The sequence below is a fragment of the Enhydra lutris genome, unplaced genomic scaffold, assembly GCF_002288905.1.
Source record: "Enhydra lutris kenyoni isolate GAN:26980312 unplaced genomic scaffold, ASM228890v2 scaffoldscaffold14, whole genome shotgun sequence".
Lineage (NCBI taxonomy): Eukaryota > Metazoa > Chordata > Mammalia > Carnivora > Mustelidae > Enhydra > Enhydra lutris.
In genome coordinates this window covers 16,184,509-16,205,996 of record NW_019154098.1, presented here as the reverse complement: position 1 = coordinate 16,205,996, position 21,488 = coordinate 16,184,509, and the positions used below count along the sequence as shown (strand labels likewise).

The window sequence follows — 21,488 nt, the reverse complement described above, 5'->3', positions numbered from 1 at the left end:
ACACACACACACACACACACACACACACACACACACACACACACACACACTTCCCTGCAGCCCTACATGGGTGCTATCATCACATCTAATTTACACACAAGAAAATTGGGTAAGCAGAGATTGGAGCCATTTGCAAAAGGTCACGTTGAAAAAAAAAAATCGCAGGCCAGGGTTCAATCCAAACTGCAGGTTCTTAACCAGCACACTGTGCAATTTCTGTACTCTAACAGCTGGGCAGCATTCCCACCAGAAAAATATACTCTCTTTTGCCATTCACACTGACGTGATTTGGGGGGGTCATTCTTCTGCAGAGTGAGACCAGGGTTCCTCAACATGTGTGCCCCCCTCTAGCAGCCCCCCTCGAGCCAGGGTCCGCCCTACTTACTGACTGGCTGGTGCTCCCTGGGTGTGACACAGCGATCATCAGTGGCAAAGCAGCCGGGGAGGGGGAGGACAGGCTGCGGGGGGGTGGGCAAGAGTGAAGGCTGGCTGCCTCGGCTGGTAGAGGCCGACGGGGACAGCTGTGGGCAGCTGCGACAGCAGTTCCCACCTCAGAGACGGAGAACAACGCAGGCAAGGGACCACAACACAGCGCAGACACAGCATGTGAGCAGACACAATGACATGAAACAGCACTTGAAGCCAAATGCATATGAAACCCAGTCCAAGACAACAAGGGGGTTCTGAAGCCAAAGTACAGCCCTAACCATGTTCTTGTCAAAAAAACAAAAATGCACGGGCTTTCAACAATGGACGACTGCTCTGTCTTGATTTTCTAATTAAAAATGGTCATTCGCCCTTCCTTCCTCAGCCTCCAACAGCACCAGACCACCTCGGTTCCAATCCTGAGGCTTCCTGAAGTAAAGACGCAACAGCACTGTGAACCGTCCGGCCCCATGTTATTTTCATGGGACTTAACCATGACTGGCTCATGTGTCATGTTACAGAGCTTCCGGTTAAAGTGAGCAAATAAATAATAAACAAATTTAAATTAAAAAATGGAAGAGGAGTGACGACACTAGACATCCTCCCCCTGAACGAACTGTGAGCAGAAAAAAGGTTTCCAGCAGCGTGTTATGAAATACTGGCCCACGCATGCATACGCAAACACATGTGGTCCCTGAGCCTTAGGCTCTCTACTTAGTAGGGAATTTCCAAAGAGTGCTGGTTTCTTTGACAGGCTGGAAGGAATGCAACAACACAGATCTGTCTCCAAACAAGAAAACCCCAGCTGGAGGCCAGGAATGGAACAATCCTTCCAGGGGTTCCAACTCCAAAGAACCAACTGCCATATCTGGGTCAATTTCTCTGGCAGCAAAAACCACAGGATGCACGGCAAGTGAGAAGATGAAAGACTGTTGCATTGGGATTGGTCAACCGATGGCTGAAAAGACACACTCAGGACCGAGGTAAGAGAATATGGTGGCTCAAAGCCTGGAGGCTCTGGAATGAGGCCCCAGTTCACCCCCTCCAGCAGCTACCCTGTGAACGTGAGGAGGCCATAATCAATCAGCACAGTGAGGGCTCGGTTTGGCTAACTACCAACGCCACTGCCATCTCTGTGACCAAACCAAGAGTGAGCTTCGGCTGGTCAGAGGGCAAAAGGTGACCTAAGCCTAGGGGCTCCAAGTACAGGTCATCAAAACAAATGGAATTTCGTATCTACACTTCGGAGAGAAGAAATGATCCTTTGGTTTGTGGCCATGGCCAAATCTTTAAGCCCACAAATGCATCACAAGAGTAGAAAATGTCCACAGTAAAACAGAAACTTTTCACTATTTTTTCTAGACAAACAAAACTGTGAGCTATTTTGCATTCTTTATAGTTTCTTATTCTTCTTCTTTTTTTTTTTTTTTAAGTCTCTGCTAGCACAGCCATTAAAGACAATCTCTAAAAGTCTTTGTTGAGCATCAGAATGAGACAGCTGGGATACTGGCATGAGGAAATGTTCAATCTTGTCATTTTGCAAAAGGAATTCCTATTCATAATTAATGAGGCTTTTGTCCATGCCAGAAAGAAAATCTAAAGGCTCAACTATGCTTAAGTCAATTCTACCCAAGCCAACTGCTATACAATTTTATAAATTATAGAGCAACAGGGAAGAACAAGATTTGAGAAGTGAGCATAAAGAAAAAGACCAACATACTTTAAGGAAGAAACTGGCTTAAAGATATTAATTTCTGAAAGGATGGCTCCAATTTTTTTCTCCTCCATAAAAGAAACAGTAATTGAAAATTTTAACATCCTAAGAAAAAGCAGGTACTTGACCAACACTGCATCAGTCTGAAAGAGTCAATAAGACTATGTTTCTGAGTGTGTCAGTCAGATGCTGCCAGGTACAGCACCAGGACCACCATTATTAACCCAAAACATCAACTAAAAATCACCAAGATGGGCGGATGAACCACAAAAGTAGCTTTGGTTCCAGAGGCACATCTACACAGATGGCGGACAAGTAGAAAACTCTTAAATAAATACTAAGGAAACAACTCAAAGAAATTCCCTTAAAGATAACTTTTCTCATTATGTGGCTATTGAAGAAATATACAAAGACAAACCAGTGTTAAAGGAAAAGCTCATTTCATTCACTAATCAAAGTTTTATTCAGCAACAACCATGGTGGAAGCTAAGGGTATAACGATGAAAAAAATACAAAACACTGGCAGGATAACTGCCAGACGCTCGCTGAAGTAGTGGACAAGAGGAAGAGGGATTACCTGCTTAATGTGTACGGGGTTTTGGGTTTTTTGTGATAAAATATACCTAATACAAAATTTAGCATCATAGTCATCTCTTTAAGATTTTATTTTCTTTTAGAGCTTTTTGGGTTCATAGCAAAATGGAGGAAAAGGGATAGATCTCCGATATATGCTCTTACCATGACAAATGCACAGCCTCCCGTTATCAACACCCCCCACCAGAATGGTACAGGTGTTATCCCCGATGAACTGACTCTGGTCCGGCATCATCACCCGAAGCGCACAGTTCGATGAGGATGCGTCCTTGGTGTTGCATGGTCATGTAGCCATCAGTACGGCATGACACAGAGTATTTTTTACTGACCTAAGAATCCTGTGCGTTATCACCATTTTTTAAAAAGATTTTATTTATTTGAGAGAAAGAAAGAGACAGAGCGCACAAGCAGGGGAAGCACCAGAGGGAGAAGGAGAAGCAGACCCCTCTGCTGAGCAGGGAGCCCGATGTGGGGCTCGATCCCAGAACCTGGAGAGCATGACCTGAGCCGAAGGCAGATGCTTAACAGATGGAGCCACCCAGACACCCCAACACTATAACCATTTTTAAGTGTAGAGTTCCATGGCGTTCCAGTACATTCACTCTGTTGTACAACCCTCACCAACACCCATCTCCACAACTTCTCCCTCACCCTGGGTTCAGGTTTAATTTGAGGTGATCAAAATACTTCAGAACCAGACGGAGGTGACAGTTGTACAACACTGTGAATAATGAAATGCCACCGAACTATTTGCTTTCCAACAGTTTTATGTTATATGAACTTCATCTCAATTAAGGAAAACAAAAACAGGGCACACCAGAGGAGTGCTCACCGGTGTCATCAATGAAGGAGTCCTTGCCTTGAAGCAGCTCAGAAGTTTGAAAGGGAATGGTGATGGGCACCCAGGTTCTGGGCTCGGAGCAAAGCAGGGCAGCCTCTAACCTGCCTAAGGACCAAGAAAGGCTTTCCAGATGAGAAGGCGCCTGAGAGCAACCTTAGAGCATCAGCTAGGATCTGCGTGAGGGAAGGAAAGGAATATTCCAAGTGAAGGCCAAGGTGGGGAAGGTGAGATTCCCCAGCCTGGGGGCATGCAAAAGACAACTAAAAAAATCTCAAAATTCATTTTTCTAAGAATGGTAACCATGTTAGATGATGGGTTTGTTAATTAACTTAACTGGGGTCATCATTTCACAATGTCTAAGTATATGAAATCATGATATACATCTAAAAAAAAAATCACAACCTAAATATATAGTTATTTGTCAATCATACTTCAATAAAGCTTGAAAAAATAAAACATTAACAAAATAAAAATTCATTCAAGTTACCATTACAATACCCCAAATCTAGGAGCAATATAGTATTACAATTACATGTAATATTTATAATATGTAAATACTCATTTATAAACAAAAATATAAACCGTAGTAGTAATAAACAAAATAGTAACAGAGCCCAGAGAAGAAAGGGAAATCATAAAATGTCAGAAGTCTCTTGGAGGAAAATCAGGGACATAAAGAAATGAAGAGACATGGGCAGAGGTTGGAGACAGAGAGGTAGGAGACAAGGCAAACAATGGCGGAATGAGACATGAGCACTGGTGTCTAAGAAGCAGCCGAGGAACCCCCGGTCCGACGTGGGCAGGACCCCCAGAAATTATGTGACACAGCAGCACATGACCTTGTGTCATACCTGCTGGGCCCTTTCAGAGCCACAGTGTCAAGCGACTCCACAATCACCCTGACAGGCAGGGATGGCCAACCCGACTGTCCTCCAACAGACAACAAAGCTGACGTGTGTCCAATCGGACCAACCCACCAAGGCCACCCACCGCTGTGACCGGGCAGCACGGACCTCAAGCCAGCGTCCCAACCCAGGCTCTGCCTCGGCCAAGCTACCTCTCTGTGAAGGAAGCCAGCCCAGCGGGAACGAAAACCTCTGTCCATCTCCATCACTGTTCTTAGTCCACTGAATCTTTTAAAATACTATGTATATCTTCACACTGGAGAATGACCTTCTGCGGAAAAGGAGCAATATATTTTGGTAAGATTCGGCCTCTTCACAAAGTTTTATCCATGACTTGGCACAGTGGTCATTGCTCAAATGAAACCATTGCATGAAGTGTCAAACTTCTAAAATCGAAACACGGTTATAAATAACTTAAAACCCAGCTTAAAGGAACCAAGTTCCCCACAACTGAGTCAAGAAAAGGCACAGCCATGGTTCCACCAAACCGCCCTATGACAAGACCTGAAGGGTCTAATTCAGAGGTTCTCATCAGGACCATTTTAACTCCCGGGGACAATGGGCAACATCCAGAGACGTTTTCAGTTTTCACAACTGGGGGACAGACCAGGCATGCGGCCAGACGCCCCAAAATGCACAGTCTTCACCACCAAGAATTCTCCAGCCCAACATGTCAATAACACCGCAGTGAGGAAAGGCTGGTCTCAATCCCGAGAGGGTTCTGTATAGACAAATGATGCCTCAGGTGATAAGAACGTGGGACTGAGGGTCACACAAAGCAGATACACACTCCAAGCTCTGTGGCTTCAAAGTTATGTGACGTTTTAACCCAGTCCCTGCGAGTCATCAAGCTGGTTCCCCTTGTTTGCAAAATGGGGTTGCTACCACCTCAAGATAAAGCGGCTGGAGGACCAGCTGAGCACTTCAACGGGTGGAGGGCCCTCCGTGAACCCTCAAGGCCATGGCTGGCCTGTGATCCCCACCACTTGTGACAGGCAAAGGCTCTGGGGTGTCCCACTGCTTCTGAAGAACACCCACTCCCAGGACTTGCTTCGTACAAACACATTTGGAAAAACAAATATCAGAGGCATTAGTCGTTCATCTAAACAACGCTGGGACCCATCTTACTGTCCCTCAATCTCACGCCACAGGAGTCTGTTCATGGCAGTGGGAACCTGGGGCTGGGGACCTGTCACGTCCCGCACAGATGTGCTCTGGGCCCTTTTGTGGCCAGGGGCTGACGGACCACTGGGAGGTCAGTGGGTGTGTTCAGGTGGCTCATGAGTCCTTCTGGTTCTCGTACAAGCAACACGTCTTACACTTGGCTTTTTTAAACCGTATTATCCAAATGAAGGCTCGCTCTCATCATCACATCCACATTTCAACAAGCACAGATGGCAGCCACGTGCTCAACCGGCCAATCCAGGGCAAACGTTCTGGCGAGCTCTCCAGGCTCTCTGATCCGGTTCTCTGGGCAGGTTCTGAGACAGTGGGGTCAGGAAATGCAGGAAGGGGGTTGGGGTGGAGAACATACAAAAAGCTGGAGGTCTTTTGTCTGCTCTCAAGCCCTTCGGACAAATCAAACGGACTCAGCCAGAGTCAACAGGATAAAAGGCCGCGTCAGCCCGGTGTGCCCGTCATTCCCGAAGGAAGCCTACAGACCCCCAGCTCGAGCAGGAAAGGTTCCACTTTCACCACCTCCTCCAAAATGCTTCTATATTTTATCAGATACCTCTGGCCACCTTTGGGTGATTGTGCTGTTCTATGACCGACACATGAAAAGGGTGCATATTAAGGTCTCTTTCTGCCTTTGCAGAAACAGCATTTTTTAAAATTTGTAATCACTCAGTTTTTCCCCCTCCCTGGTTATTTTAAAGGGAGATGCAGCGGCATTGTATCGAACCATGAAATGCGCTCAAATGCAGCTCTAAAGGAAAGTGCCACCAGCCGCTGGATATCAGTTTCCATGGCAACCAGGGTCCCTGGGCCCTGGCACACACAGCAGGAAACGCTGCAGATTTCCACAGCAGTATCTTTTACTAGAAATAAGCGTCCCGTGGCAATCTTAAATGTTTGGGAATCAAAACACATATTGTGTGTGCGTGTGTACGTGTGCGCCATGTGTACGTGCACACACGTGTGGATGGAGATAGATTTGCAAAACTAAGACAAGGCAGACGAAAGATATACCTCGTTATTCTTGCAGATAAATATGCATAGGTATGGCAAATATAACAATATATTTTTGCTCCAAATTTAAGCAAAGCAGCCCCCCCCGTAGACACAGAGCTAAAAGAAAACAAAAGCATCTTCCATAGGAAAACGAAGGACCGAAATGAAGTGGGAAATGGCTTTCGAGAAACAGCTGACCAAAGATCCTGTAGAAAAGCAAATAAGCAAAGAAAAATCCTTACAAATAATTGACTGAGAGCACAGAAGAGATTTTTTTTTTTTTCTTTTTCTCCACAGCTCATGCTATTTCTTACTTGAATTTCCACGGCATTAAACCAAGGGACGATGTGAACAAGCGGTTTACCACGCGGCTTTTGGGAGAAACCAGGGGAAAACGCGCTGCGCTAGCAGGACAATTCCCCGTGAGCCCCTTCAAGCTGAGTGGCCTCAGGCAAGCGACTTCACCCCCTAAAAATGAAAAGGTTCCCCAGACACTAGGTGGTCTATAAGAAAAACCCTGTACCATCTTAAAAATGAAAGACCACAAGGTTAGGTTAAAAACAGAAAACAAACAAACAACTCCAGATCATTCTCAATTTAGGGAACACATAGGTTTCTAAAAGCAGTACATAAAAACCAAATCTCTTTAAAATGTATCAGAAAGATTCACTGCCAGATTTTTGTGAGAGAAGAATATCCTTTTGAATGGTCTGTATTCTCAGAGCTTTGTCTCAACATCCTATTTTTTTTCCCCTCCAGCTGAGCACACGTGTACGTTCAAGTGATAATAGGAGTTCAGAGACTTCCTGTCTCCCCAAGTTTTAGGCCGCGGGTTTATCAGCGGAAGTGGAGAAGAGGCGCTTGCAATCAGGCAGAATAGGCTCATCGTAGAAAAACACTAGTTTTGACAACTTCAAGTGTCTTCAAGTTCACATTTACATTCCAAACAGTTATTCTTATCTGAGGTGGGCAGACGAGACCAAGTTCACAACTCTACGGCAAATGATCTTTCACAAGAAAACATCATTTTAGAGCAAAACAAAACAACCTTGCCGCATCTGTAGGAACTAAAATAACTGCATCCTCCCATGAACACTAATCCGTATTTCACCAAAGGAACACCACCACGGTTGTGTGCAACAGGAGGATGGGGCGGAGTATTAGTTATTAAGCCAAAACGAAGAGCAAAAGGGAAAGAATTAGGATGGAGAAGAGGGAGGGAGAAGGGGGGGGATCTTCATGGCTGGTGTACAAAATGCAGACAGCCCAGCTAGCGGGAAGGATGGAACTGCTGAGCAAACCACTTCATTATGTAAACTGCCTAACGACACAAATAAGGATGCTGCACACATCGACCCGGTCACCCATGAAAACACACATCCTCTCCATGCCCGGACCTTCCACCCCAGCACCACCATCGCCGCTGTGTCATTCCCCAGCATTTATTACGGCGGCTGAGGTTAGACAGAAAACAGCACATATCACCTTCAGGCATCATCTGGGAAAATACACAGGGGCCAAACTGGGTGATGCCACGGAACTGAGCATGAACAGATGCTCCTCTCGGATTAGCGGCAGGACAGGCCTTAGCAGGGTGCGCGGGCTCCACCGTGCAGCTCAGACACCCCAGCTCTCCCTGTTACGGGATTTCAGGATTCTGGGGACAGCCTGCTCCAGACAGCCAGGACGTGCTTACATTCAAGTGGGACTCACATTAGTGCCTTTCAGCCCAACGCACAATAACCGCTGGAAGTGTTGTTTCGGGAAGATAGTGAGAAGTCACACAGCGCACAGGCGGGCACTGGCTAAGCACCGTGAAGGTGGTTCGTCTTTGGCACCTGTTGCTATCCAACCAAACGTCAATAAGAAAAGGCCACTACTTGTAAGGGGGGGGAACAGTACTGCTGGTCAAGCATGAGTTTTAACAGTAAGAAAAGATCAATGGGGGGGCGCCTGGGTGGCTCGGTGGGTTAAGCCTCTGCGTTCGGCTCAGGTCATGATCTCAGGGTCCTGGGATCGAGCCCCGCATCGGGCTCTCTGCTCAGTGGGGAGCCTGCTTCCCCCTCTCTCTCTGCCTACTTCTCTGCCTACTTGTGATCTCTGTCAAATAAATAAATAAAATCTTTAAAAATAATAACAATAATAAAAAGAAAAGATCAATGGGATCAGAAAGAAGGGATTTCATTGTATCACCAGTAATGCCCCCGTTCATGATCCCAATCTCCTGGAATATACAAATTTGCCCACCAAAATAATCGCATATATTAGCACTGACTTCTGCATTCCTACAACCAAAAAATGAGGGGGTGGCGGTAAGATTTGTTTTTTAAAATTTATAAAATAAAGATACCTAATAAGTATATCATTCCTTTATTTCTTGCTGTTACCTACAGTGTGATTTGTAAAAGAAAAGAAGTTTAAAGTACACAGGCCTCCTTACTATGCTAGACTCAACACCAAGTCTGAATTTTATAACAAGCAAACCAAAAAATAGTAAGTTTAAAAAATGTTAAATGGTAAGACAAACTTCATATTCAAAGGACCACTTTTATTTTATTTTTTTAAAGATTTATTTGAGAGACAGAGAGAAAGATTGCAGGCACATGAGCAGGGAGTGGGCAGAGGGAGAGAGAGAATCCTCAGGCTCCCCTTGGAGTGCAGGGCCTGATATGGGGCTCAATCCCAGGACCCTGAGATCAAAATCGAAACCAAATCGAGACCAAATCTCAAGACTCTGAGACCAAATGGAAACCAAAATCAAGTCGGACACTGAACCAATTGAGCCACCCAAGCACCCCCATTGGGTCTTTTTTTTTTTTTAAAGATTTCTTCATGTATCTGAGAGAGAGAAAGAGGAAGCATGAATGAGAAAAGGGGGAGAAGGAGAGAATCCTCAAGCAGACACCCCACAGAGCACAGAGTCTGACACAGGGCTGGATCCCAGGACACTGAGATCATGACCTGTGAAATCAAGAGTCAGATGTTTAAATGACTGTGCATCACCCTCTCCTCCATAGGGGCAATTTTTTAAAAGTTATTTTATCCCAAGCAGAATGTGTAGGATTAAATGTATTGTGGTAATAGGTTAAAATGACTCAAGGTCTATCAGAGTGGAAAAGCATCAAAAAGTGAAACCCACAAGCAGGATATGCATCCATGAATCCACTTAAAAAGGCATTATATTTTTTATGTCACCCCTTTGTAGGTCAAAGACAACTCCAAAATCTTTCTAGGAGATGGAGAATTTATATCCTGAAGCAATTTAAATAATAGGCACACACATTTTAGCCAGGGTAAATATTATTATAAAAAGCAACAACTTACAACTTTTTTTAATTTGGACTTCATGTAAGATTGAGACTATGACAGGTATTAAAATACAAAAATAGATGGATATGTACTTCTAGACACGTAGTACACATTTCAGCATGGAGTGGCTTGAGAAGCTGATGGAAATTCCTAAAGCTACTATTCCAGATTGTGGCCCAAAAGCCCTCAGCAAAGTTGTAAGTTACATATAATTAAAATTAATTAAAATGTAAAAAATTAGGAATTCAGCCCCTCAGTTACGCTAGCCCCATTTCAAGTGCTCAAAAACCACATGTAGCGAATAACTACCCTATTGGGCAGTGAAACCACAGACCATTTCCAGAATTTCACAGAACGGCCTGGCCCAGACTGAAAGCTCCACAGGGCCAGGACGCCACAGCAGGCATACACGGCACCTGTCAAGTCCTGGCACTGGGCCTGCAATTAAAGGGAAAACAAACAAAAAAGAAATGCCAGAAAAAAGGTGACTTTGTCTTTGCCCGGTCAATTTCCTACTTGAAACAAATACAAACGTTCTTATTCTGCATAGCTCTGTTCTTACTCCCCACATCCGCCAACATCAAACCAGTGAGACTCTTCAAAACGTAACTAACAGTGGGGCACAGTTAGCTTAGAGCTTCCTCAGCACAATTCACCAGAATCGAAATCAAGAAGGCAAGTTCAAAACCCTGCAAATGAAAAGCACTGGAGAGTTTCTAGGTCAGCATTACCTAGGCTCATGTTTAAAACTATGAGAAAATACAGCTGCTGGTCCATCCATCCTGAAAGCTATGAAGGGTTTCACTTTAGGAAAAAATTTTAATACATCAGGAACTGTTTCCTGGGCACCTAACATGTGCCAGGCTCTGGGAAATCAGAGGTCAGGTGCCCCTATGATGGTTACATACAGTCTCTAAGCAAAATTCACCCCTGCCAGGTTTCCATAAAGCTCCTTCTCCGGGCTCCAGAAGATGCTTTCTGCTAGACTCCATTTTCTCCTATTATCTGGTAAATCCTCAGAATAAGAACGTCAGAAAAATGAAATACATGATCCTTGAAGTTTTCCAAACAAGCTAACTCTTAAAGAAAAATCACAACGGAGCTTGTTTCCCAAAGACTTTTAAGTTCTCTCTTTTCCTAAAGGCAATAAATTCCCAAAGACAATAACCAAAAATAACCATTCACATAATCTACCACCGTATCTAGAGATGAGCAGGCTGGAGGTTGAGACCTTTTTATTTTGAATCGGTGAATAAATTTGTCGACATTCCTTTCATGTCCATAGTCAAAGAATATTCAGTTCCAGGCCTGTGAGAAGGGCCTTATTTATGATTTTTTAAAAATAATTATTTTTCCCCCAGTTTGTGGCTGAGGAGATTCCTAGGTAGAAATCACAAGGCTCTGATTACATGAAACAGTCTGACTTGAACACACACCAAAGTCAAGCCAGAAGTTAAGGGCCAGTGAAATCTCAATCCACCTAGTTAAACTAAAACTCGGGGGCAAACAAAACCGGTTGAGCTGCCTCTTCCAATAGCTTCCGAGCATCTCGTCCCCTAGAAGGGAAGGTTTCCTCTCTTCCCTGGGCCCAGCCACTCCCCCACCCGCCCCTTCCTGTGACTGCATCATGAAATTGCTGGGCCCTCTTCAGCTATAAGAAATATGAAGTCACACACTCCACACCAGACTGGACCTCGGGGTGGGGCGGGGGGTCGCCCGAATGTGAATTCTGAACCACATGGAATCTGACCAAGATCCAATCCCACCAGCTTCCCGCCCCCGGGAATGACAGCCTTCTTCACCCAGATCCACTGAGGCCCGTGCGAGCGTGCTCACTGCTGTACGTGCTCAGTCATTCATTCATCAAACACTGTCTGCACTTTGCCAAATGCCGGAGAGCCACTGAGCATCTAGGTGCCCAGGCTCCTCAGAGAGGCCTGTCCTGGAGGGGCCTGCATCCTAGTATGGAGCCGGGGATGACACAGTGAGCCACATGCTTGCACCGTGCTGCGGAGGCCCTGAGACCTGAAGTCTCCCCCTGCTTTGGTGATCATTGGTATCATCCGTGACACGACTGCAAACCTGGCTCTTGGGGAAACAAGGAGCAAATCCTCGAGCATCTAAAGGAGGCGGACAGGGGGTGGAGGGAGAAGGACATTCCAGGTCTGGAAGGCACCCACGAGCGAGCAGATGAGGATCAAAGGATTTAAGGGCTTCAGGGAGCCAGGAGCGTCTCTCTGTGGGTGGGAGTGCCAGCCCCTGGCAGAGATGTCGCTGGACAGGTGGCTTATGGCAAGAGGCCCAAACCTCGCTGGGGAGAAATCTCTCCCGAGGAACTTAAAAAAATCTGAGATTCCCAGGTCCTACCCACACACATCTGACTCCACAGATACAAGGCAGGGCCCTGAAATCTGTATTTTTTTTTTTTTTTAAAGATTTTCTTTACTTGAAAGAGAGAGCAGTGTGAGCGAGAGAGAGAGAGAGAGAGAGAGAGAGAGAGCACTTGCAGAATGGAGAGCCTGCTCCTGGCGGGGCAGAGGGAGAAGCAGGCTCCCCGCTGAGCAGGGAGCCCCATGTGGGCTCAATCCCAGGACCCTGGGATCACGACCTGAGCGGAAGGCAGAGGCTTCAATGACTGAGTCACCCAGGCACCCCTGAAATCCGTATTTTAAAATCAACTTCTTGAGTGATTATGACCTACACAGTCCTCCTCAACGTTCCAGCTTCTACCAGCCCTCCTCAAAGGCACACTGCAGGTCTGAGGGGGCCTTGACTTTTCTCTTCGTACCCTCCCTCTCTCCATTATCCTATGCTTCACATTGCTTCCTCCACTTCCTCTGTCTCCAGGGCAAAAATTGGAAAGTCTAAAGATAACCTAGGGGAGAGAATTTGGACGTCCATCTTCATTCATATTTTATGGACTTAATAGGGCCAAATGAGATTTTTCAAATCAGAGAATATTAGAGCTGAGAAAGGTTCCTTGTGATCATCTAGGACTCTGTGTCCTGGGAACACCCCCTTTTAGAGGTGGGGAAATTAAAGCCCAGAAAAGTGAGCCCAGAAAAGACTCGACCCCTCCTTACCGAGGTTTTGCTTTTCTGCTGTGTCAGTTAAACCCCCAGTCAGTTGTGGTCTGGAATCAGCTGACCCTCCTTCTGACAAACCGTCAGGAGGTCGGTTCAACAGGAGCCCAGCACTGGGTCACAGCACCTTCGTCACTCCCCTCACTTCAGCTCACCTCGTAGGCATTTATCATCATCTCTCATCATCACGAGAAGTATGGGACAACTTGTTCTGAGAAACAGAAAGGCCGTATTCACATAATTTTTATTATAGGATAGTCTCATGACCGGTCTATTTTATTATTACTATTTGTTGTTAATCTCTGAGCCTAATTTATAAATTAAACTTAATAACAAATATATACATACAGAAAAAACAGAATGTACAGGGTTCAGGACAATCCCCAGTTTCAGGCGTCCACTGAGGGTCTTGGCTAGTACGCCCCTGGGATAAGGGGCGGGGGTCGGGAGGTTGGCTATGGTAATTTACTCAGGGCTGCCTAGTCGGCAAGACCAGAAGGCAAACCCAGGCATCACAGTTCCCAATCTGGGTTACTCCAAGGTGCTACCTAGATTCTTTTAATGCATTCGGGATCAAGTAACTTTAAAAGCAAACATAAGCTTATACTAAACCCAGGGAGCTCCTTACATAAGGAATTGTAACTTTATGGTTAAAATCTAGGCTCTGGGCCAGACTCCTTTTACCACTTACTGGCCATGCAATCTTGCTTTAGGTAAGTTCTCTTTACCCTGATTTCATCACCTAAAATGGAGATCACAAGCATGTATATTCACATCGTGAGAAGATATTCAGCATACGTGATGCTCTTAGAACACAGCCCAGCCAGCATTACTATTCAGTAGACGTTAGCTATCATGATTTCCAACACTGAAACCATGCCCACTTTTTTAAAGTGATGTACAAAAGCTTCTAAACATTAAAGATGATCTAGTCGGCTGGGGATCCATTTCCTTCCTTTATAAAATCTTAAACTCCTCACTCTGGGTTTGGTGTATCACTACTTAAACAACCCTGAGATGGTTTTTCAAAGCTATAAAGTAATTACACAGGCATACAGAGGCAGCCAGAAATGAAAGTCACACAGCATTATGCTTTTCAAAGGCCCTTGCTGACACAAGCAAACAACGCAGTGGCGCGAAGGGCCAGTGCTGACTAAGGCGGAGGGTTTCATCAGCTCAGTACCCAGTAGGCTACCTCAGTAGCCTTCCAGTGAAATAGGGAGCCAGGCCCAGTGTGCAAGGACACGCTCACAGGTGCAGGAACACTATTCCCCAAGAGGTGCCTCTGCTCAAGAGGGCCCTCTACCTCAACCTCCCTTGTCTTTTCTTTCTTTCTTTCCTTTCCTTTTCTTCCTTTCTCTCTCACGCTCTCTCTTTCTTTCTAAGTAACTCAGACAACTGCATACCAGTCAGTCCAAACATCTCTCAACTCCAATGATAGGTCATTTGCTGGTCCATCATGGACACGAAGAAGATGGGGACTCACTCCACAGTCTGGTATCCCATGCATAGCAATGCCCAGACACTAATTCTCTGCAGCTAGTAATATGGGAAAAGGTGTACTTTCATGCTAAATACAAACTGTATATTCATTCCAGAGTGCGCAGTCAACAGACTAGGACACTGTACTATGGATTATGGTGCTAATAAACTCTTAAGTTCCATTAGGCTTTAATTGTTCATCTAAATACACACATTATAATAGCAACTTAAATGCATTTGTATAACGAACAAAAGAGAGTTCTAACATATTTCCACATCCTATTGAACAAGTTAGATAATGACTACATTAATATTGCTCTTATAGTGAATAGCTTTAAAAAGTTTTTCCTAAATAAATTATATTAACAGCGAGTGCGAAACATTAGCTAAAAAGGACAAAGGAATTTCAGAGCTTTGGGAGGCAATATGGAACGCTAATATTTTGGAAACCAGAGACATGCTATCTTGAGATTCTGGAAGCCTGCCCAAAGGAGATGCACTTGAATTGCCTTCTATCACTTTGAGCAAGACGGACTCAAAAAATACACTCCAAAGCTCTAAACAAAACAAACAAAAACCAAAACAACAAAACTGGACTTTTATAGAGGGTAGATATCAAACTGCAAACCACAGAGTCACAGCCTTTAATGATCTTAAGTCCAAATATATTTGCCGCTGACCAAAACCGTTTGGAGCATTTTCTCCAGATTGCTTCCGTGGAGATGCACACACTATTAAAAACAGATTATATACAGATCTCCCAAAGGATGTATACCTGGGCATTAATTCCTGCATGGCTTGTAACAGCAAATAAATGGGAGATAGCCTGAATTTCCACCAACGACGGAATGCTGAAACTGTGCTGTATCCAGACAACGGAATTCCGTTTGAGCCCTAGAAAGAATGAGGCAGCTCCCTCCCCAGGCATGGACATGAGAAGTGTCACATACTGTGGAGTAAAAGCACAGGAACATATTACTTAGGGGCCCCCTCTAGATCATCCAGAAGTACTTTACTACATGTCCCATTCTACACACCATTCTGCAACCAGCTTTCTTCCTTTCAGAAAGAATGTTTGCATGTTTATACATGCAAAAAAAAAGTCCGCAAATGACACTCAACCTAATCCCTGCAAGGGGGCACAGGGAGGGGTGGATTTTACTTTACAGACTGTTATATGAAATTTTAAGCAAAAACGCATGGTCTAGGAGTGCCTGGGTGGCTCAGTGGGTTAAGCCTCTGCCTTCAGCTCAGGTCATGATCTCTGGGTCCTGGGATTGAGCCCCGCATCGGGCTCTCTGCTTCCCCCTCTCTCTGCCTGCCTCTCTGCCTACTTGTGATCTCTCGCTCGCTCTCTCTGTCAAATAAATAAATAAAATCTTTAAAACCAACAACAACAACAAAACCATGCATGGTCTAGGTTTTTTCATTTTTAAGTTAAAAATAACTTAATAAAAATCACTTCTGATGCTTGTTGACCCTACAAGAAGTGCCTTCGGGTTTCTCTCTTACCCCCTCTATAAAATACACCTTCTTTGTATCAACCATACCCTTTTTTAGGTCATGTGAGAATTCTCACACTCGAGAGAAAGTTCTTTTTCCCCCAGGGCATAGGGATTTCTAGAGATCGCAAAATGTAAAGTTATTCTGGCATCACTAAAAATGACCTGAAATCAAGTGGTTTAAAAATACATCGGAGCAGGGGTCTGTTCACTGCGACATCATTTGTCTTTTGTCAAATACTTCACCTCCAAGCTGCGACTCTACCACTGTCACCAGCACAGAGAGGCTATTCTGGTTTCTTTTCCCACAGATAGCTGCTCTGTTTGTCCTCCCTGGAGCCATGAGACCTGCAGGCCCTCCGGTTTCCCACCGAGAGCCACCCCAGGGAGCAGCCTCTGCAGAAACCCCTGTGCCTGCTGTAGGCAATTATGGGAACTCAGGGGATGCTGCCCTCCTCCACCCTTGAGGGTCCCATCAATAATTAAATATGAAAATATAAAAATCTTATTAAGAATCACAGAGTCTCAAAAATGCAATGCCGTGACCCTCGTCCTTTCAAACAGTGGAGCCATTCTTTGAAGGAAGACACGTTCTGAGGGCCCTTCTAGAAAGACCTCAATGTGACTGAGGGTCCGGTTCCAGAGACTGCTGAAGTAGAAGACAATATTTGAAAACAGACTCAAAAACACTGACAGTGGTGATCCTTGGCTTAAACGTTACAGAATCTTTAGAATATTCAAGTGAAAAGAGTACAGTGGACAATGTCGAGGATGTAAGAATTTTTTAAGGGATTAAGAAAAGATACAAGTTAAGACCCACAACAAGCTGACAAACCAGAACAAGTCCTTCCAACCACTGCTCTGGTATTTCCATCACATTCTCCTAGGGAACCTTTCAAAACACCGCTGGCATCTTGGAAGTAAGGGGAAATATTACCTCCCATGGGAGACCCTTGAATCCCTGAGCTGAGCTAATTGCTCACTTTTCTACACTCCCCCAGCACGCTGTTCTACTACTATTGCTATACTAAGCATATTACTTCTACCCCGAATTTCTCTATTTGCACATCTCCCCCCAGTTGCAAACCCTTCAGAACAAGAAGAATAAATAATATATTGATTTCTGTGGTCCCATAATAGTATCTAAAATACTAGCAGTTCTCAAGTTTCTGGAATGAAAGAGAAGTAGCCTCACGGCAAACTCATTTGAATATTTAGTAAGGCACCAGTGGTAAAGGGGTACCAACTGAACCCCACCAGAGGTATCCATCATGTGTTTCAGAGGAGCTAAACCCTCATGTGACTGACAGCAACCCCCCAACACTCACGCCCAACGCCCATGTTTTCTAATATTACCATGACAATGAACAGACAGAATACAAGCAGACCCAAAAAATAAGGCCAAAAAAAGAGGTAGGAGAGCGTCCCTGCCTGGGAATGAAAAGGAAAGCACCCCCTGCTTTGAACAGGGGTCTCCACATTAAGGGGGATGTTGTCTTTCTGACCATGGTGGTGGATACGGGAGCGGCATTTTCGTCTTTACACTTCTCCTGTGTTTTTATTATAGTCACTGAAACTATTAAAAAGTTGCGCAAGATTTCCCTTTGTTCGCTGATGTAATAAACCTACTTTTAAACACCCACTATGTCCTAGGCACGGTTTTGGGGGAGTCCCGACATAAATACGTCATAGTCTCAAGGGTTCTGCAGTCAAATGTGGGAGACACACACACAGATACAACAAAACAGGACGTGCCTTACACAAGCGATCCCTGCAGGAAAATGGTTTATCCGATCATTCTCACCCCTTCCCTCTCCACAAGGGAACAGAGAAAACCTTAGGACAACCCATGGGAGGAGGGAGGAACCGCAGCCAAGCGTCCAGTTCCAGCCCCTCCTACACAAACTGTGTCCCCTTTTCTCTATTTTTTCACTCTTCCTCTCACGGGCTTCGTTATCTGGAGGACTAATCTGCAACTTCGAATACGTGGACACCCCCAGCATTCTCTAGGAAGTTAGAACCATGAGTCAGCGCAGCTCTGGTAACTTCAGCTGTCGCTCCTCGTGAAGCCACCCAAGGGTAAGAGCCCACAGGCTGCCTTGGGCGGGCGCTGGAAGCCGTCCCTCCATCTGCTTACCACGTGTGTTGGTGGCCATGTCAGCCACTTTCTGAAAGGCGTCCAGGAAGGCAGCTGCTGCTACTACTGTGGTCCTAAAATGCAAACAGAGAACAAAAGCATGAGGAACGTCCCACACGAATTCACTGCGGCTACAGGGTTAACCCCTCTGCAGGGAAGGGCATGTGACCTTCCAGGAGAAACGACTCAGCAGGACATGGACAGGCACTGGCTTCACAGGGCCCCTCATCTGCTCAGGAGGCATTTCTCCTTCTCACATGAGCACGCTCTCCCAGAAACACCCAGCGCATTTGGTGCTGGTCAGTAGATGCTGGCAATCCTTCCCATCCTGGTCCACCTACGACGTAATTACCGGGCCAAATTTCACAAAGGAGGAAAGACAGGTGTTTCTGACCTAAAAGAAAAACGTCATTAAAAACCATAAACGGTACAGGTGAAATTGATTTTAGGGTAGGCAAACAGCATCTCTACGTGGACCGGGAGATGGAATCTTGGAGAGAGAGCATCTACTTCAACTAATTCATTTCAGAGATGGGAAAATGGAGACAAGCTCAGCATGACTTCCAAAATCACCAGCTCATCTCAGACCTGGAAAGGGGATAGGCTGGCAGGAAGCCCAGTCCTGTGCTCATCCTGCTGCAGGACAGATCCTTGCTATGTGACTTTTCCCCCTAAATCCCACTTATAATGAAACAGACTATTTTTTCAACCTTAGAATGCTATCTTCTGAATTCCTTGAGACAAGGGAGAAGTCACTACAGTCATTTGCTGTCCTAGAAATTATTTTGAGTTCTTCACATCCTCTGGAGCACTCTGTAGTCTACCGGTTCCCAGTGCTGTGATCCCAGGATGTCATCCAGTGAAGGGTAAGCCCCACTCCCCACCAGGGCCAGGGACAGCTAGAACGCACAAGCCAGCCCCACTCGGACTCCACAATCTGTGAAATGCGCTTCATTTCCAAGTTTTTCATGTATGAATCTAATCTTTGCTCAGCATACCTCAGAATGCAAAGCTGCTGAAGGGAAGAATATGAGAATAAAGATTAGAAAGAAAGGAGTTCAAGATGGAACTGAATAAAGGACCCTACACATCACGAACAGTGGCTTTGACACAGAAGGTTTTAGAAGGTGCAGGGAGTGGTCCCTAAGAAAACCTGGGTCACAGTCCCTTAGCGCCAAACTCCAGAATTGAGGCCTGGTATTTCCCAGTAGAGCAAGAAAATATTCTGCTCTAATTTAAAAAAAAAAAAAAGACATTCACAAAACAAAACCGGGGGGAAAAAAGCCCCTCAGAAGCATATTTTTCAAAGAGTTGACATCAAATGCAAGCCCTGAAAAAGTTAGCTTTATCAAACATCCTGGGATTTATAAATAGCTCATTCTGATTGACAATTAATGTCTGACACAGGGGCTGGATCGATTCTCGTTCAAGGCAATGTCGATCACCCGTGTACTACATGGGCTCCCCTGAAAACGAGGGCGGCGGTCAAGTGTGAAGAATTAGGAGCTTTTAACCGCCACCTCCCAATGAGTTCTGTTTCCTTGCGTGCCGCTGTCCTGAGACATCCCTGCTCTGGCGTCCCCGCAGCACGAGCAGTGATTCAGCGCCCCGCTCCCCCCAGCGGCTGCACGTCTCCTACAGTCCTCTCGCCCTTCCTTTACTACGGAAAACCAAACCACGCGCAGGAGGCTCCCAGCTGGGGACTCCTAGTTTGACAAAATAAAGAAATGGTCCCTGTCCGCAGGAGGCCTAAACGTTGTGGAAAAAAAAATAAAATGAAATAAAATGTTCTTTGTACCAAGGAGATAAGATGGCTTTAGGTTTTGGGGTGCGTGGGTGGCTCAGTCGGTTAAGCAGTGAACTCTTGGTTTCCGCTCAGCATGATCTCAGGGGTCCTGGGAGAGTCCAGTGTCAGGCTCTGTGCTCAGCAGGGAGTCTGCTTCAGGACTGATTCATTCTCTCTCTCTCTCTCTCTCTCTCTCTCTCTATCCCTCTGCTCCTCCCCCACAACCTCTTTCTAAAATAAATAAATCTTAAAAAAAAAAAAAAGATTGCTCTAAGTTTCATTGTAACTGATTAGCTGTGCTAAACAAATAATTACTTGAAGTTTTAGCTTCCTCTTTGGTAAAAGGGGAAGAGAGGATCCTCTCCTTGGCCAACCCTGAAAGGCTGCCAGATTGAATTAAATGAGGTCAGATAAGAAATGGGACAGGGTGGGGGCGCCTGGGTGGCTCAGAGGGTTAAGCCTCTGCCTTCGGCTCAGGTCATGATCTCAGGGTCTTGGGATCGATCCCCACATCTGGCTCTCTGCTCAGCGGGAAGCCTGCTTCCTCCTCTCTCTCTACCTGCCTCTCTGCCTACTTGTGATCTCGGTCTGTCAAATAAATAAATAAAATCTTTAAGAAAAAAAAAAAAAGAAAGAAAGAAAAGAAATGGGGCAGGGTGGTGGAGGAGGGGTACTCAACTGTCTTTCTGGTGTACTCCAGGAGGGCCCTCCTGTAGGATGGAGACTAACTGTTGGGAATAGATGCAAACAATAGCAGAGATGGGAGACTAAGCTGTAGCATGATAAGGTGAGGCTGGTGAAGGCCTGTGCGGGGCCTTGCATTCAGACAGAGGAGGTTGGCCCAGCAGAAAATCTTTAAAAAAGAAAAAAAAAAAAATAGGAACTTGTAAAGTCTGTACACGTTCTTAAGCACCAAGATGGTAAAGGATCTGACAAGGAGAGAAGGGGCTCTATGCCCCAGTCGACTGTACATCTGGAAGACCACTCACAGCTTGGGAAATCCTCAGTTCATGGGATAAAAATCCCAGGCACCTGCAAAGCTGGCAGAATGGAAGAGGAAAGATCCTTCCTTCGGGAGTTCTTCTCTCCTGCTCTACAGGGGAGTCATGGAATGTCCCGTCTTATGGCTGAAGCTCTGGGCAGTAACCCCTGACATCCATCGGCTAAGGACCGAGAGCGTCATGTCATCCATGTGGCTTTTTATCCTAGAAAACACCTACCTGCTTTGCCCTCTGGAAAACCGCCTCCATACATCCAAACCAACTGATGTCATCCCCCATTTCTCCATGAACAGGAGTCATGAAAATTATTGCATTTTAAATTGTCCCATCCCTCATGGGGCACCCACCAAGTGGGTAGCCCCCCACCCCACTAAAAGCACATAGCTGTAACAAGAAGACGCTGGTAAATGTTCTATTTCACATCAAATGATACAGGAGCAAGCCCAAGACAAGGCAATGATAAGAGCCCCTTAGAGCTGCTCAGCCCTAGATCTTGTTCTTTTTTAAGCAGCTTCATTGAGGCATAATTTGTATAC

General features: G+C 45.4%; 1 protein-coding gene across 4 annotated transcripts in view; it reads right to left on the bottom strand.

Annotated features, from left to right (window-relative positions):
* Positions 1–21,488, bottom strand: part of LOC111146777 (MTSS1, I-BAR domain containing) — a 155,775-nt gene that overhangs the window by 109,330 nt on the left and 24,957 nt on the right. For all 4 annotated transcript variants that reach the window (XM_022502454.1, XM_022502456.1, XM_022502455.1 and 1 more), the window contains exon 3: positions 18,166–18,239. In XM_022502454.1, the coding sequence (XP_022358162.1) occupies positions 18,166–18,239 (74 nt within the window). The remainder of the gene's footprint in view (positions 1–18,165; positions 18,240–21,488) is intronic.